The 17048-nt window shown below is 39.4% G+C and overlaps 1 protein-coding gene across 1 annotated transcript; it reads right to left on the reverse strand.

Moving 5' to 3' along the window:
• Window positions 1-272: 272 nt before the first annotated feature.
• Window positions 273-2541, reverse strand: LOC143863384 (B3 domain-containing protein At3g11580-like). The gene is made up of 2 exons (XM_077374060.1): window positions 1920-2541; window positions 273-416 (listed from the first exon to the last, which is right to left on the reverse strand). Exons 1-2 carry the CDS (start codon window positions 2493-2495, stop codon window positions 273-275), a joined length of 720 nt encoding a protein of 239 aa, XP_077230175.1. The 5' UTR covers window positions 2496-2541.
• Between the last annotated feature and the right edge of the window lie 14507 nt (window positions 2542-17048).

A 17048-nucleotide genomic window follows, 5' to 3' on the forward strand; every position in this document is an offset into this window, starting at 1 on the left:
AGTGATTATTAAAACTGTAAGATCTTAATGGCCCAATATGGTAGGGCCCACAAATGCAGCAGATAGTGGCCTTTGATTGTGGTGGGGACCCCCTCTCTATATATCAATTGGATGGTCCCCACTGCCACTCTTAATTTGGACTCTGCACCTTGATAGAAACTCCCATGCTGTAATTTGGAGTCTGCTCTTTTTCCCACACGCTTAGCATCTCGTGATAAAACGCATTTGCGAGAAATATGAATTTCCAGATAATTTCTCGTGTACCTTCTCGGCTATGATTGAGAGCTGGAGCCAGGGTAGAAAATTGGGCTGCTTTGCATTGGTGGCTCGGCTTCCTCCGCGGGGCATTCAAGGTTTACACCGAACAGCCTCAGTCTCTTCGAGTTGGCTGGCGTGATCGGCTTCTGAATGAGCGGCTCGCCTGTACACGTAATTTCTTGATCTTTAAAATCACGAAATGGAGAGCTCTGAAATAAAAAATATTAATTGCAACCTCTTCTCTTTTAAGATTCTTTCCCTGTTATGACAAACAAACACGAGGAGTGACTAGTTGGGCGTGGGGGTGTTGTAGGACACCTAGGACTCACCCTCAAAATCTAGCCGTTGAGGTGAGGGTGCCCGAATCCTTATAAAGCCCATCCACATCTATTACTAGGGGTGTAAACGAGCCGAGCCGAGCTGAGCTTGGCTAGGCTCGGCCAGGCTCGCGAGCCTTATCGAGCTCGAATTATTTTAATTTTACACCCCTCATTTTCCCTGGACAGCCCTATCTAGTGGTTTTTGTACTACTCTTTTTACACTAGGGGGTGGTCCAAGTAACAAATGGGGTTCCAAAAAAGAAGTGACATGTTTTGCCTCCCCCTTTCACTCCCTAGACAACCCTTTTAGTGTGTGTATATATATATATATATATATATATATATATATATATATATATATATAAACATATTAAATTCTTAACGAGCCTTAACGAGCCGAGCCTGGCCTAACTCGGGCTCGGCTCGGCTCGTTAAGCTTAACGAGCCGGCTCGGCTCGGCTCGTTAAGGATTCGAGCTGAGCTCGAGCGAGCTTCCGAGCCCGAGCCAAAATTGACACCCTTATCTATTACTTATCCCATGTGGAGTCTTTGCTTTCATGAGGAACCCCAACAGTGGGCTTGGGGTAGGGAGTAAGGGGGAATAAAAATACCTGTAATTTCTCATAAATATCAGGATAATAATAGAAAAGGGATTTGCTAGGGTCCATCGCAAAAGACATTTTCCAGCTAGTCTGTCGCATGTCACTGTAGGGAATCTAACCGGGTAGAACTCGCCCCTAAAGGCTAGCTATTAGAGGGAGGGTGCCCATTACCTTATAACCCATCCACATCCATTTCACATGTCCGATGTGGGACTATTGCTTTTGCGTGGAACCCCAACAGTCAGACTAGCCACCTACGGGTGCAACTTGGTTCGGGCTCAACCCAAACCCGACGGGTTCAACCCGATTTCGGCTCAGGTTGGGTTGGCATTTTCTCGGGTTGGGTTGGAAAAAGCCAACCCGATTTAATTTCGGGTTGGGTTAGGGTTGAGGCATTGGCAATCCGACCCGACCTGAACCCGACCTCCGTCCTCTATTTTTATCATGATTTTCTCAGGATTATCTATTTTTTTTCTTGTATTTTTCTGTTTAGTCCTAGATGAACCCGAACCCAACCCGACTCAACTCGACCCGAGTTCGAGGTGGGTTGGGTTAGGGTTGAGTATGTGCACTTATTAAAATATAGTAGTGAGAATATCAGTAACCTTAAAATTTTCGTCATTTTTTCTTCTTTTACATTTCTAAAACGTACTTCTCATTTCACTGTTTCAAGCTCCTCAAATTTAAAGTAAAAAATAAAATAAAATCAAGAAACAAAAACTTGATGGGAGTTTGTTACTATACCTGCATGAAAAATCCCGTCATGCTGCCCAATACACGCCAAGTGGGCGGAAGAGTGCGCAGGGTAAGGCGAGTGCGCATGATAGAACACCGGACCCGATGGGACGGTCGCCATTGCCACAGCCTGCACCGCGCTGCTATCTTGCACCGGGGCGTCATTGCGCCTCCTCCACCCTATAAACAACCTATCCCTATTACATCTTTGAAAGAAGACTAAGTCCCCGGCCTCAAGCCTTTTCTCCTTCACAAAACGACTCCACCCTTTGGTTAACACATAACTCTGACTACTATTCCAATAAGAGTAACGGAATCTCCAAATCTTCCCTAACTCGTCCTCTAAACTCAGCTCCAAACCCTTCTCACTCGACTCAGTATCGAGAGGAAAGTAACGCTCCGCGTATTGTTTTGGTATCACCAGCCTGTTAAGCTTTCCTACATCACTCGGCGTTAGCATCTTCTCAAACATAGACTCTTTCTCTTCTTCTTCTTCTCTTTGGTGGGTGTCGTTATCATTATCATCATGTTGTTCTTTGAATTTGGAAGAAGGAAGCTTAGAGGTGTGATTATCCTCCATGGCTAGGTGGTTTCTAAGAAGGCCAATTCCTGTTTTTTAGCATTTGAGAAAGATGTGTACACACCCCAGTTGTTCAAAACAGATTGCAAGTATATCAGGGTACTTTAAAGTTTTCAGTCATGGAAAATCAGTCACTTTTTAGGGCTTATTTAAATGAAGGAAAAAATACACTTAGACCCCTGTGGGTTTCTGACACATTCAACTTAACCACTAATGTTTAAAAAGTTACAAGTTGACTCTAAGGTTTCAATTTGTATTTGTATAAGGTAGGCCCCCTCTTTTGAAACACTATCAATGAATCCAAACATTACCAAAAACAAAGTGGGCCCACATTGTTTGGATGATCCAAAGCGTTCATTTGATGGGCTCTGACATAGATAGGGTGTGCCAAAAAAATCAGCTCCATAGGATCATCCTAACCCTTCAATTTGTGGACGAACCGTCAATTGAGGGGGTCTACCTTACACAAATTGAAACCACAGGGGGTTTACTTTTAACTTTTTAAACATTAGGGGTTAAGTTGAATGTGTCAGAAACCACAGGGGGTCTAAGTGTATTTTTCCCTAAAATAAAACTACCTAAACAGATTCCTCTGATGATTCTCCCTCTAAAAATGGCAATTTAATTAAGGCGATGATAAATTCACACCCACTGTGGGATAATTCGCACCACTGTAACGTGAAAAAAGGCGTTAGAATCTGCCACATCAATTCACGTTAAAGGGGTGCGAATTTATCATCACCCCATAAAATAGCAGAAATGGTTAAAAAAGGGCTTGTTATGCTCCTTCCTAAAAGACAAAAATTAGGCCCATGTTTACGTGGGGTTCGTGATCAGATCGGTTGCTTCTAGGTTCCACCACGAAAAGGCTAAAATGTTGAATTTTTTTTTTTTAGGTCTGTATCTTAGCCATGGGATGCCTGTTAGAGACAGAACCAAGACACAATGGGACACCTGTTCAAGGAAATCAACGGTCTTGATTTCATATATATGCCCACAGTGGGAACCCTAGAATCGCTTGTTACCATTGATCGTGAAAGTGACTTTCTAATAGGTCTTAATTATAGGGCAGTGATAAATCGAATCCATACAGGGCAGTGCTGAGAGAGAGAGAGAGATGGGGGTCGATTTATCACTGCCCTATAATTTGCCTACTAATATATGTGAATTATCTTCCTTTTGGTTAATAAAAAAAGATATGTACATGAATAATGCAATGTATAGTGTATATAATAGAACGCCAATATATATCTTCTACATTAATGATTGATCACTGGGGTTTGGCAAATTGGTCATCTTTAGAGTGTTACTTTGTACACATGATCTTGTCACTTTAATGAATAAAATGGGTTTAGGGGTTTGGTAGCGACCAATGCAGAAGGCATTTCACGGATGGGCATGTGAGATCAGCCACTCAGGCTCACTTTTCAGCAGATTTTGTCTTGGTTCATTTAATTTATCTGAGGTGGCTGCTCTGCCATACAACATCCCATCAGCGAAATGGCTTATGCAATGGTCGCTAGCAGATCCCTTTGTTCGGTGTATACACTACACACCTTATGAGATTTTGTATGGTGTGACCGTTGAGTCCAACATTTGTCAAAGAGTACATGAAGGATGATCTAAAATTTCTAAAGGATTAGACTTAGCCGGGAAAAACCCAACTAGTGTCGGGATTAAACTTGGTCAATTTGAACTGAGTAGATTCTTTCACCTTCTTCATGAAAATTTTATATAGGATTCATTAGCCGACCCCAACTAGCTTGGGACAAAGGCCTAGTTGAGTAGATCCTAACCCTCTGATCTATAGAAGCTGTGAGATTGAATCTCATCCGCGGTGGTTGAGTCGCGTAGTGCCTTATTCTTACGGGGCGACATACTAATAAGGGCGGGTTTCGTTTCGCTTTAAAAGCGGCCTGTTATGCCCGAACCAATTATTTCTTCAAATTAGATCCATTGACATTTGTTTATACGCCCGTCTATTTATTATTTATTAATTTTAAAGGATTAGACTTTTTTTATTTAATATTTATTAATTTTGTAAATTTTCTAAAGGATTAGAGTTTTGTTATTTACTATTTATTAATTTTATTGGAAGTTGATCTTGGGAAATACACAATATCATTTGTGTATGTTTTGGTAATAGGACACGATGTATTGCTATTCTAAGCTTAGCTAATAACAGCAATCTACAAAAAAATAACAATTCCCAAGATTATTGATGGGTTTTTATTGACTGCTGTTTATGATGCCCAATTTTGCCCTCATGGAATGTGGAAATCTGTCGTGGAATCCATTGAGGTTTTAGTAATTTAGTTTATTTTTCAAATATGTGGGGACAAACTGCTGGAGAGTTTGATATTTGAGAGGAAACTGATGAACAAAGAATAATGTTAAAATAACATAAGAGGACATCACATTTGGAGTCTTCCAAGCAAACACCCACCTGGATCTTGGGTGCATGTATCTTTTCACTTATCAGGAAAATAAAAAAGAGAGTGCCCTCACAAATGTAAGAAGAAATATGAGAAATTATTGCAAACCCACCTGGATCTTGGGTGCATGTATCTTTTAACTTAACAGAAAAAAATATCAGAAATTATTGCAAACCCACCTGGCTATTGGGTGCATGTACCATTACAAGTAACAAAAAAATAGAAAAAAAGAAGAAGAGAGGGGTCTCAATAATTTTACAAAAAAATATGAGAAATTATTAGAGTGTGGCATGGAAAAATTTAGTTGAGTTCAATTGACAATAATCTTTGAGGCTGCATTTGGATTGTCGGAATCTGGTATCTCGGAATTGCTATCCTATTCCGATTCTCCGAAAAATGAAATTGAAAAAATAAAAAAATAAAAAAATTAATTTAAAAATTCCAATAAAAAATCTATTCTTGAGGGGGCGACTTCTCTTTGGGTGGGAAAAAGATTCTAGGATTTCCCCCCTTTAACTCCGCCCGTGTCAATTTTACCCTCGTTACCGTTCATTTTTTTTTAACTAATAGCCGGAATCCGACAGAATTGAAATAAGATGCCAACTCTAGTGCTTGATTCCGCCTATCACACCCTGAGTGATAGGCTTAAATTTTAAGCATAGGATTTATCATTTGCAATATCTTAAAATGTCGCTTATTTTTTAATTAACCAAGACATGATATTTACACTCACTTGTTTTGACATTAGCTGCCATCTATTTTTTATTTACCCATTGGTTGTTACATGCAATTCCCAATATGTTATAGAAAACCAACCAAAGAAGAATAAAATAAAGAGATGTGCCAGATTATCTTCCTAATTAATTAACAAGACATACAAGTGGTTTTCAAATGGTTTAGACTGATACGTCGAATGTAGACTTGATGACCAGTCCAAAGAAAATGATCGATGATACTGTCGATCCCTATTAGAATATTAATCAAAATATTTGTCGAAATTGGATCATTACCTCCGACCATGATTATCAGATGGAATCCGTGGACAATTGGTGTAATCCAATTGTTGAAGACGCTCCTGACAAACAAGACGAATCGAATATGAAAGTCTTATGATCCATCCAAGTCCTTATGCTTAGATGAATGGACTCACGGCGTTTCCTTGGTAGCGCTGAGAGTACCCTTACTTGATGCGTGTTATTCCTATAGAGCAACCACTTATTTAAAACTTTAGGGAATAAGAATAGTTTCTCATTGCTCTAAGACTGTTTTGAACTTAGGACTCTTTGATGTGAGTTATCTTTACTTAGTCTAAACACCCAGTCAGTTAAAAACTTTTAAGACTCCCTAATGGATTAGATTAATTAGTCAATGTGGGCCACCCTGTGATGTATACACCAAACTTTAGTGTATCAATGATCTCTACCATCCATTTGGTTCATTGCGCTTAAATCCTGACCACCCAATTAATGGTCACAGCCTAAAAGATGCATCTGCTAAAAAACATCAACTGTGTTATTATTCGCATGCTTTGGGATAATAAAACTCATGGGAATGTCTCACAAAATTCAGTGTATAAATTATCGGATTTGCTAAGAAATTTAAACCTAATGAAAATCTAAATTTCTCACAATGTTTACAAATATTGACGACAAAATGTCCGATTATTCATGAAATGTGCGTTTAATTTGGAGAATTTTCATTTAATTAGAAAAGTAGGAGATTTTTCTAATTATCACGGGTTTGAAAGTTTTAAAAGAGGCACTAAAAATTCAGGATTTTTTCAAAAAAATTTCAATTATTCAAAGAATTTTGTAACTCTGATGGGGACATGCAATACACTGAGCTCAAAAAACGTATCGCCGATAGTTTAGAGTTATGCGTAGGTGGGGCAAGGCCTATGTACGTACATTTTCATTTGACTTTTAGCTGGAAATGAGAATTCCACCTAGTTTTCCCACACACCACTCCTGTTCTCTTAGCTGCATTTTGACCTTTTATTTCTCTCCTTACATAAGGCACTTTTAGTAAAAGACAAACAAAGAGGGGTGGAAGTGTTGTTAGATGTTTTCTAAGTATAGAGTTTCTAAACTTATTGCAAAGCAAAAGCGTTTCCATGTTTTAGATTTGCTAAAACTAGTGTGGCCACGCATAGTAAGCAACCTTTCTTTGTATTAGCTAATCCATTATCTTTGGAAATATTTTGGAACACAAGTTGGCTCAAATAACTATTGTCAATATTGTGCCTAAAGATCCAAACATGACTTGCACTTAATTAGAAGCTTTATGGGAGATCTTTGCCTATTTAAAGGGACACTTGGTCTCTCTTCCTACCACCACAACAGTAGAGTTCCGTGAAGAGAGAGAACTCACTTTGAGAGAAGTTTCCCATAAGCCTAATGGTGTGTGAAGGGAGAGAAGATCTAAGGGGCGTTTCCATGCCTACATTGTGCTCAGAAAGGATTCAATCATCCCGGAGAGTCGGCCATGGCACAAGGTACATCTAACCCATCTCATTATAAATTCAAAATTTTCTCTGTTTTTCAATGCAAAATATCATAAGGGATCACTAAAGTTAATGTTTAGAATAATAGGTCTGTTAATATTGAAGAAAGGCCATGTCTCATCTTTTTCTGGGTGTCTGCACGGGGCTGTAAATAGCTCGTAACATTATTTTTGGAGAAATTATATGGGGGACGGCTGTGCACGCATGTGCAGCCCCAAAAACCAGTAGGGCCCGCATTATTTGGGTGATCCAAACCGTTCATTCGTTGGGCCATGACTTGGATAGGGTGTGCCCAAAAATTATTCTTCATAGGATGAACCTAATCATTTGATCCGTCGAGGTTTCTAAAATGGATCGTCTATTTTAAAATTCTAGAAATCGGAGGGTTAGGATCATCTTATGGAGAAGATTTTCTGGCCACACCCTATCTCCATCATGTTGACTTTTATGTGAAAAGAAGTCTTTTTGTAATTCAAACTTACAATGGGGTGTTTTTAGTAATTTTTTGTATGCTTTTGGGCTTCCCTCCAAAAAAGACTAAAGTCATGAGAAAACTTTAGTCCTAGATGGGAAGTGTGAGAGGATGAGAGTGGCCATATATATACTTTCACTCTCTTAACCTTGTAAATGAGCAAGAGGTTATGGGGATCCTACGCGCACGGATCGCCCACTTGGGTCCGGTGGGCTTTTGATCTTACCAACCGTTTGGAAAACGTCTCTCACGCACTAAAAGAGTGCGACGTTTCATCCTAACGGATCGATTACCTTTCTATATAAATCGACTTTAGAGAAAACAGAAGATTATCCTTGACGGATTCTTCTTCTGCTCTTTCTCTTCTCTAGCTTTCTCTTTGGTTTTCTGCTAATATAAGCAAGTTCTTAGGCATCCGGGCTGCGTGAGTGCACACCCCTGGAGCGAGAGTTGTTGTATCCTGGAGGCATACGCCGAGACGCCCATCTGCACCGTTGATTCGTCATAGTGGGGGCGAGATTTGCCTTAAGGACAGCGAAGATTCTTCGTGCCTCAACTCGATAAGTGATCTAACGATTTCTTTTTCCTTTACAGATTATTATTGCAGAAAATAGTATTAGTAATCTCTGTCTTCAAGTTGTGAGATTAATTTCTTATAAGGTATTTTCGAATCCTAAATTACAGATTTGCACATAAATTTTCTAACATTCTTAAGGCAAATCTTCGATCTGTGATCTGTAATTTTTTGGATTTCGATTATTGGAAATTACTCATCATGGCTTCCCAAACCGAAAGACCGGAGAAATTTGACGGATCGGATTTCGATAGATGGCAGGAAAAAATGCGATTCTTTCTGACTTTTCTAAACCTAGACTATATCTTGAAGGATCCTGACTCATTACCTGATGAGGAAGAACCTGCAAGAACTCATCTCACTGAGAAAAGAAAAAGAGATAACTATCTCTGTAAAGGTCATATACTGAGTTGTCTCAGTAATCAATTATTTGATGTATTTTTTAGAATTGAGTCTGCAAAAGTGTTGTGGGAAACTCTAGAGAAGAAATACCTAGTCGAAGCAGCGGGTTCTAAGAAACATCTAATTGGAAAATATTTTCGATATCAGATGATAGATGGAAAATCCATTATGGATCAAGTGAATGAGATCCAATTGATTGTTTCTGACATTCTTGCTAGAGGGATCAAAATAGAAGAACAGATCCAAATTGGTGCAATTATTGAAAAATTACCACCTTCATGGGAGAAATTCCAAGACACATTATTGCATGACAGAAATGATTTTTCTCTTCAAGACTTGTTTGTTTATCTTAGAACTGAAGATGAAAATCGTTTCAGAAAACTGAAATCTAAGGCCTATGAGTTTAATTCTAAGGCAAATCTCACTGAATCTTCATCTGGAAAGAAAACTTTTTCTAAACCTGCATCTGGATCAGGAAAAGATCATTTCAAGAAAAATAATAAGGATTTTAAGAAAAAGAAGGGTAACTGCTTTGTGTGTGGGAAAGCAGGTCACTATGCTAAAAACTGTCGGAAAAATGATAAGAAGAAAAACCCTCAAGGAAACATTGCGCCTCAGGCTAATGTGGCTGAAGATCAATATCTGTCGGCCGTAGTATCTGAAGTGAACCTGTGGTACCCTGATCCCGCGAGAGGGGTGTGGGGCGCGAGCCGCCGCTCTCTCTCTCTTGGTCTCTCGTATCCACGCGATTGGCGTGTGCATTTTATTATTGATTTGAATTAATCTTTCCTGTGAACTTGGGATCACTAAGGCAATCCGAATTCCACACGAAAGAGACTGACAGAGTCGCCACCTAGATGTGGGATCTAGGACCCGTAATTAACCAGAAATCTAGACTCGCTACCTGGTTACGAGAATGGAAGGTATGGGGAGTTATCCACCACATGCACCATTCTTGCCCGATAATCGGTCTTCGATTCCAAAAGCTAACTCTTTTAAATTTATTTTAAATGGCTCATTCAACTCTATGTTAATGTGCGAACTAAGTGACATGCATCCTATGATCTAATTTCAATGTGAATCCTAAATGTGTATCTTGATTTATTAATTTGTCTGGATTCAATCTAAGTGAAAGTTCCCCTAAAATTCTAATTTCATGGAAAGTCCTAAGTGATTTGATTAAGCATTTACAAGAAAATTAATATACAAAACACCACAATTTGTTTGTGGTGCCGACTCGCGGGTGGTATGCCATCAGACATCCAAGCTGCCTACGTACCCAAGCCTCACTGGGATCAGAGTCGACGTAGTTCGGTGCACCTAAGCTAAGTTACATATGCCTAACTCAACTAAGACACCGACCTAGACGGGATTGACTGTTTCAACAGTTTTAGGAGAAGTTATTTAATTCAAGTTGAAGATTTTATTATCTTAGGATTTCATCTAAGATGCTATATGATTCTCATCTAAATGCAAATGGTCCCTTAGACTAATGCAGGTTTGCCTTACATCCTAGTTTACTAGGCTTGTCCTAGGGAAAGATTGGGTGACTAGTGTAACTAGACCTATGGCACGGTTGCTATACATAGCAAGCGTCCGTGATGAGGCCGGACTCCTGACTCTAGGACTCCCTAAAACCTAAGACTCCCTAAAACTTAGGACACGACACGACACGACACCAGTGTTCCTAAATTGGGCTCTAAGGGTTCCTAAAGGAATTTTGAATCCACCGGCTCTTGGGAATCTCGAATTCTTTTGGGTTTGTGGAAACTTTTAGAGTTTTCTTGAAGCTTTTATTATCTGAAGGTATTTAGTGTGTTTGGTAGCTTTTAAAGTTGTTTATTTAGAAGGTTTTAGTTTCATTTGAAATTTTTAGTGGTCTTTTGGTTAATGGCTTTTAACGGATTTTTATCAGTGGATTTTAAATGGGTGAATTTTAGTTTTGTTAATTTTAGGTTGGATGTACTTTAGATTAATGTCTTTCGATTTTGGTTTGGAAAATGACGTTAACACAACCAAGTTTTGACAATTGCACAAATTCGACAAACCATTGACCATTAAAAGATCTGACAAATGCAGCCCACTAAAACTGTCGTAACTCTTTAACCGCTTGGCCAAATTCAACGTACAAACATGCGTTGGAAAGATCTTTTATAGGGCTACAACTTTGTAGTTCTCCATTGTTTGTAAATCTGTGATTTAGAGGTTCGAATTTGTGTTGCAAACAAAAGGACAGCAACATTAAACTGGAAATGCCTAAAGGTGTGCCGCAACCATTTTGGACTTAACTTTTTAACCGCTCGCTGTCTGATCTAGCACGAATACTCGTTGGAAACGGCACGAAAATATCTACGACTTTGTAGTTAACCATTTCCCACGATTCTGTTGTTTAGAGGTCGAAAAATCTGTTTAAAGTCTAACAGCTAGCACTATGACGGGAATGATATTGGCACCCCCATGTTTTCTTTTGATAGTTCTTATTTTTTTAGTGATTAAAAGACGGTGAATATGAAAAATGGCTTGAATGGGCCTGAGATTAGATTCAAATGGGACGTTTGAAAAAGGGGTTGTTTTTATCTACTTGGCAAGGTGGGGTATGGATATTGGGTTCTTGAGATTGAGTGGGGGCTGTTGTTATCAAATTGGAGTGGGGGCTGTTGTTATCAATTGAAAGATGGAGGTTTTGTAAGCCAAATTAAATGGGTTTTGATAATTCATGTAAAATTCAAGTTTTCTTTCTTGTAAATGTTCAAAATTTTTAATGAATTGTTTTCCCAAAAGAAATCTAAATTCCCTAACAAGCCAATGATTTCAACATCCCATTGCAAATAGGTTCTAATGACCCTAACACATTAATTATATTTAGCATAAGTGAGAACATGACCAAGGCCAAACTAGTACAAAATTAAACATGACATCAACCAAAATATACGCAAAACAACACTCAATCCTACAAATATAGAAAAGAAAATAAAATTCCAAAAGACATACCTTTTTGTAGACGATATTCCATGCAAACTTATGGAGAAGAGGGATTTGGTCTAGAGAGAGGGCTTGAATTTTCTAAGAGAGGGGTTCTCTCCTCTTTTCTTTTTTTTCCTCCTTTTCTTTGGTGAGATGAGAGGGTATTTATAGGAGAATGGGATAGGAGGTTAGGTGAGGTTAGGTGAGGTTAGGTAAGGTTAGGTGAGGTTAGGTGATGTTAGGTGAGGTTAGGTGAGGTTAGGTGAGGTTTGGATGGTTATGATGGGAGGAGAGGTTAGGTGAGGTTAGGTGAGGTTTGAATGGTTAGGATGAGAGGAGAGGTTAGGTGGTTTTGGATGGTTAGACCCAGGTCATGATCTGCCATTGATCTAACGATTTACGGAAATCGGGTCTCGGAATGGAATCAGGGTCCGGGCTATGAAGTGACCCTAGCTTATTTTGTCCCGATTGATGATCCGTAAAGTCAGATCAAGATATTAATGACCTAAAACATATAAATCAATGATAGAGGGGGTTCTCACATGGATTTAACACACTAATTTATTTGTTGATTAAAACAAAACAAAATGGGGTGTCTACAGATGCCCCTCTTTGGTAGAGATGACGTAGTCATTGAATACCAAAGTTAAAAATGACAGAACCATTTTGCGTAGTTTTAATCGACAAAGGACTCTCTAGACACAACGCACCTTAACATAATGCAAAACCTTAGATGAAACCCTAGAACTTGAATAATAATAAAAACTCGATGCGGCGCCGTTCACAAACGGGCAATTAGAGAATGAGATATCATTTTCGAATGGATTCTGAAGGGAAAGAACAAAGATCGCTCTCAAACAGTTTTTAGAAGGAGATGAGACGCCGCTCACAAGCGGGTTCAACGAGGATAAGAAGCATTCCCAAATGGACTTGGATAATGAGGCACCGTTCACAAACGGCCTCAAGGAGGATAGAAAACCATTCACAAATGGACTCGAGAAAAGAGGCACCGTTCACAAACGGGCTCAAGGAGAAGACAAGACCATTCACAAATGGACTCGAGAAATGAGGCACCGTTCACAAACGGGCTCAAGGAGGACGATACCATTCACAAATGGATTCGAGAAAAGAGGCACCGTTCACAAACGGGCTCAAGGAGAAGACAAGACCATTCACAAATGGACTCGAGAAATGAGGCACCGTTCACAAACGGGCTCAAGGAGGACGATACCATTCACAAATGGATTCGAGAAAAGAGGCACCATTCACAAACGGGCTCAAGGATAAGACAAGACCATTCACAAATGGACTCGAGAAATGAGGCACCATTCACCAACAGGCTCAAGGAGAAGACGAGACCATTCACAAATGGACTCGAGAAATGAGGCACCGTTCACAAACGGGCTCAAGGAGAAGACGAGACCATTCACAAATGGATTCGAGAAATGAGGCACCGTTCACAAACGGGCTCAAGGAGAAGACAAGACCATTCACAAATGGATTCGAGAAATGAGGCACCGTTCACAAACGGGCTCAAGGAGAAGACAAGACCATTCACAAATGGACTCGAGAAATGAGGCACCGTTCACAAACGGGCTCAAAGAGGACACGAGACCATTCACAAATGGACTCAGAAAATGAGGCACCGTTCACAAACGGGCTCAAGGAGAAGATGAGACCATTCACAAATGGACTCAGAGAATGAGACACCTGTTCACAAACGGGTTCGAAGAGAAGACGAGACCATTCACAAATGGACTCGAGAAATGAGGCACCGTTCACAAACGGGCTCGAAGAATTTAGGGATTTTTTTATGAACTTGAATTTGACGTAGGAATGGATTTTTATTTTTATTTTTTAATTAAGGATTTGGATTTGATAAATTTTTTTATTTTTGGAAAATGAGGTACCGTCCGCAAACGGGCTCAAGGAGAAGACGAGACCATTCACAAATGGGCTCGAGAAATGAGGCACCGTTCACAAACGGGCTCGACGACACAAGATAGCTTTGATTGATGAATTCAACAATGAAAAATTTAGAGATTTTTATGAATTTGAATTTGACGTAGGATTGGATTTTTTGAATTGGGGATTGGATTTGATGAATTTTTGATTTTTTGAGAAATGAGGCACCGTCCACAAACGGGCTCAAGGAGGACATGAGACCATTCATAAATGAACTCAGAAAATGAGGCACCGTTCACAAATGGGCTCAAGGAGAAGACGAAACCATTCACAAATGGACTCGAGAGATGAGGCACCGTTCACAAACGGGCTCAAGGAGAAGACGAGGCCATTTGCAAATGGGCTCGAGAAAAGAGGTACCGTTCACAAACGGGCTCGAAGAATTTAGAGATTTTCCATGAACTTGAATTTGACGTAAGATTGGATTTGATGAATTTTTTATTTTTTTGAACTCAATGAAATCGGGGATATTATGGATCGTGCCCGACAAAGATGTTGGAAACTAGGACTTTGACGAATGATGAAACGGCAAACCTTTGGAACGAAGAACCATTACTAGCAAGAATGGATTAGGAACATTTTTATGAAACTTCAACAAGATTTTTCTCAAAGAGACTGCTGGTCTTGTCTTCTGGGGATTTTGATAACTGAAACCTTGAACAAGACATTTGAGATTGGTAATTTAGAACAACGACTCTCTTGGATATTAACATGGAAAAGCGGGATCTGCTTCTTGACAGGTGTTTAGATAAACATTTCTTGACCAGGATAACTAACCGGAAGGGAATTATGAATTTGAATGGTTCATCTTTCTGAGAAATTGGCTCAACCACCATTGCATCTGAGGTTCTTCCAAGCTTAAGGTGCCTTCCTGGGGTATGATCTTTTTACGGAAGCTGGGCTTTCTGATGTTTCTACTTCTGAATTTTTCTGAGCTGATCTTCTTTGAAATGAAGTTGTTTGACTAAATTCTCGAGCTCTTTCAGGTATAATTGCAGGGAGCTGCCTAGGCCTGGCCTCCTTCACCAAGACAGTTACATCATTTGGACATAGAAACGACAATTGACTCTTTCTAAAGAGAAAACTTAGATGAAAGGCACTACTCAAAGGATTGAGCAGCCCTGAAGGAGTGAACTTAGAATAATAAAGATTGACTGACTATACTGACAAACATAGTAATGCTTCTGACTTAGTTAATGTTTTGTTTGGTAAGTCTATCCTTTCAAGGAATAGTTTTTCAATTGGTAAACACCGGACTTCTTCCTCGAAACAGTAATGCCTCAAGAATTTAATTACGACCCCTAAGATTGCTTAGCTTCAATGCCCCCAGTTTTGAGGATATCACTTGAATTTGCTTGAACTTCAGTTGATCTTCAGTCTTGATACCGGCTGTTGCCTTCTTATACTGATTCTCTTACCGTGACCAAGTCACCTCTTCAGGGTTTTTAACTTGGCGGACCGCGCTAGCCTTAACTTTTGCCTGAACCACCTTTCTAGGTTTTCGATCCAGCAGGCTATCCCCTTAGCTTTTGCCTAAGCCGCCCTTTCGGGTTTTCAACTTAGCAGGGGAATGATCTTAAATTTTGCCTAGACCGCCCTTTCAGGTTTTCAGTCTAGCAGATCTTCAAACTCCGTTATTTTTCTTATTCATCATCATTTCATTTTTTTATTGTATCTCAGGACCTAGCTCATTAGTTCTGAACACCAGAAGGACTTTTATAGGTAGGATAGGGCTTTTCAAAGAATGGCTTAAGGCTCAACAAAGATTTCGACCGAACCTGTGAACAGGTCGCCTACATATCCCAAGGTAGGAATCAGGTCGTGTGTAGTTCAGGGCGAATGCCCCTAGTTTGAAGATAAATTGTTTGATTTTTTTTTCCTTTTTTCTTTTCTTTCTGGAACAATTAACTTCTCTTCTTTTGGAACTTGTCCCTCTCTTTTTTTTTTTTGAAAGGATTGAATTTCTTTTCCTTTTTGAATCGACCGAACTCGGTTCAACCGAGTTGCCTACGTACCCCAGTATAGGGATCAGGTCTCGCGTAGTTCGGGGGAATGCCCCAAGTTTGATGGGTTTTCAAGAAAATTTGATTTAGGCTCGAAGGGTTTGCAAATCGGTATTCTTTTGACATTGGGTTTTGATTTTGGGATTTAATCGGCCAAAGGAGGCCTTTCGATGAATCGATCTAGGTTACTAGAGTCCCTCTGGTACTGATTATTTTTTTTTCTCTTTTGTTTTTTTTTTTTCGCGGAGTTTGACGGCATTTCCAGGTAAGAGATAATGGATCTTCTTCTTTCAAGATTCTAATTCGTGCTTTTGACTTTCATAGAGCGAAACTTGTTCTTTGACATCCTCCATCTATGGATTCGTACTCTCGATATCTGATGATCACTTTTCATTGTTTGCTTTTGAACTTTTCATCTTGAATTTGTTGGCTTTATGAATTTGAGAACCAAGGTCATTGATTGGAAATATGAAAGTTGTTTCCACTCTATGCCCCTTGTATAGCATATATCTTCTCACTTTCTTCATTTTCTTTGAGCTTTCCATCTATGTCTTGCCCCTGGTATCGGTTGTAGCTTTTCTAGACAATCTTCTTATTCTTGAAATAATTTTATCAATTCTTCACACTCTTTAGAGGGTAATGTATTTTCAATCGGCATTCACTGAATCAAAGTTTCAGTGCCAGTGTTTATCATTTCAATTTCATCTTTGAAAGGTTGGGATTGGCGCTCCTCCTCTCGTTCAAGTAATTGCTGTGACTCAAGTGGAGTTTCGTCAATTTTGTCCTCATTTGAGGAGGGAGTCTTATTTTAAGATCAGAAGCACACTTAAGAACAGACACAAGTGAACTTTTTGGAACTGACTGAAATTTTATTTAAAGAAAAGCTATTACATCAGACGACCTATCCTGAACATGCTCACGATTCACAACTCTAAATAAGAAAGAGAAACAGAAGATAACTTGCCTGGACTAGGCATTGACCTTTAACTGTAAGACCGGACTCAACAATTATACTGACCATGATGACTGACTCAACATAAAATAGTAAGTGACTAAAACTTTAACTGCTGCAACTGTTTGGCGTTGAAGGCTCGGCGAAGGCTGGTTCGTTCTGAACATCATCATGGCTGATACTTTCAATTTTGGACAATGATGACTGATTCGCATAGGGAAATGCCCCTAGCTCAATGATTCTGAGAGTGAACTCTGAAGGACTTAGCAAAATAATCTTGAAA

Source organism: Tasmannia lanceolata, unplaced genomic scaffold, assembly GCF_043159265.1.
Source record: "Tasmannia lanceolata isolate RefF3 unplaced genomic scaffold, GAP_Taslan_0.1 ptg000044l, whole genome shotgun sequence".
NCBI classification, from domain to species: domain Eukaryota; kingdom Viridiplantae; phylum Streptophyta; class Magnoliopsida; order Canellales; family Winteraceae; genus Tasmannia; species Tasmannia lanceolata.

What these genes read in the sequence shown, in the direction of transcription:
- LOC143863384 (XM_077374060.1), bottom strand. Translation starts at nt 2,495, where the DNA reads ATGGAGGATAATCACACCTCTAAGCTTCCTTCTTCCAAATTCAAAGAA. An exon ending in GGATTTTTCATGCAGGTATA is followed by an intron (nt 417 to 1,919) that starts GTAACAAACTCC and finishes TGTACAGGCGAG; the next exon opens with CCGCTCATTCAGAAGCCGAT.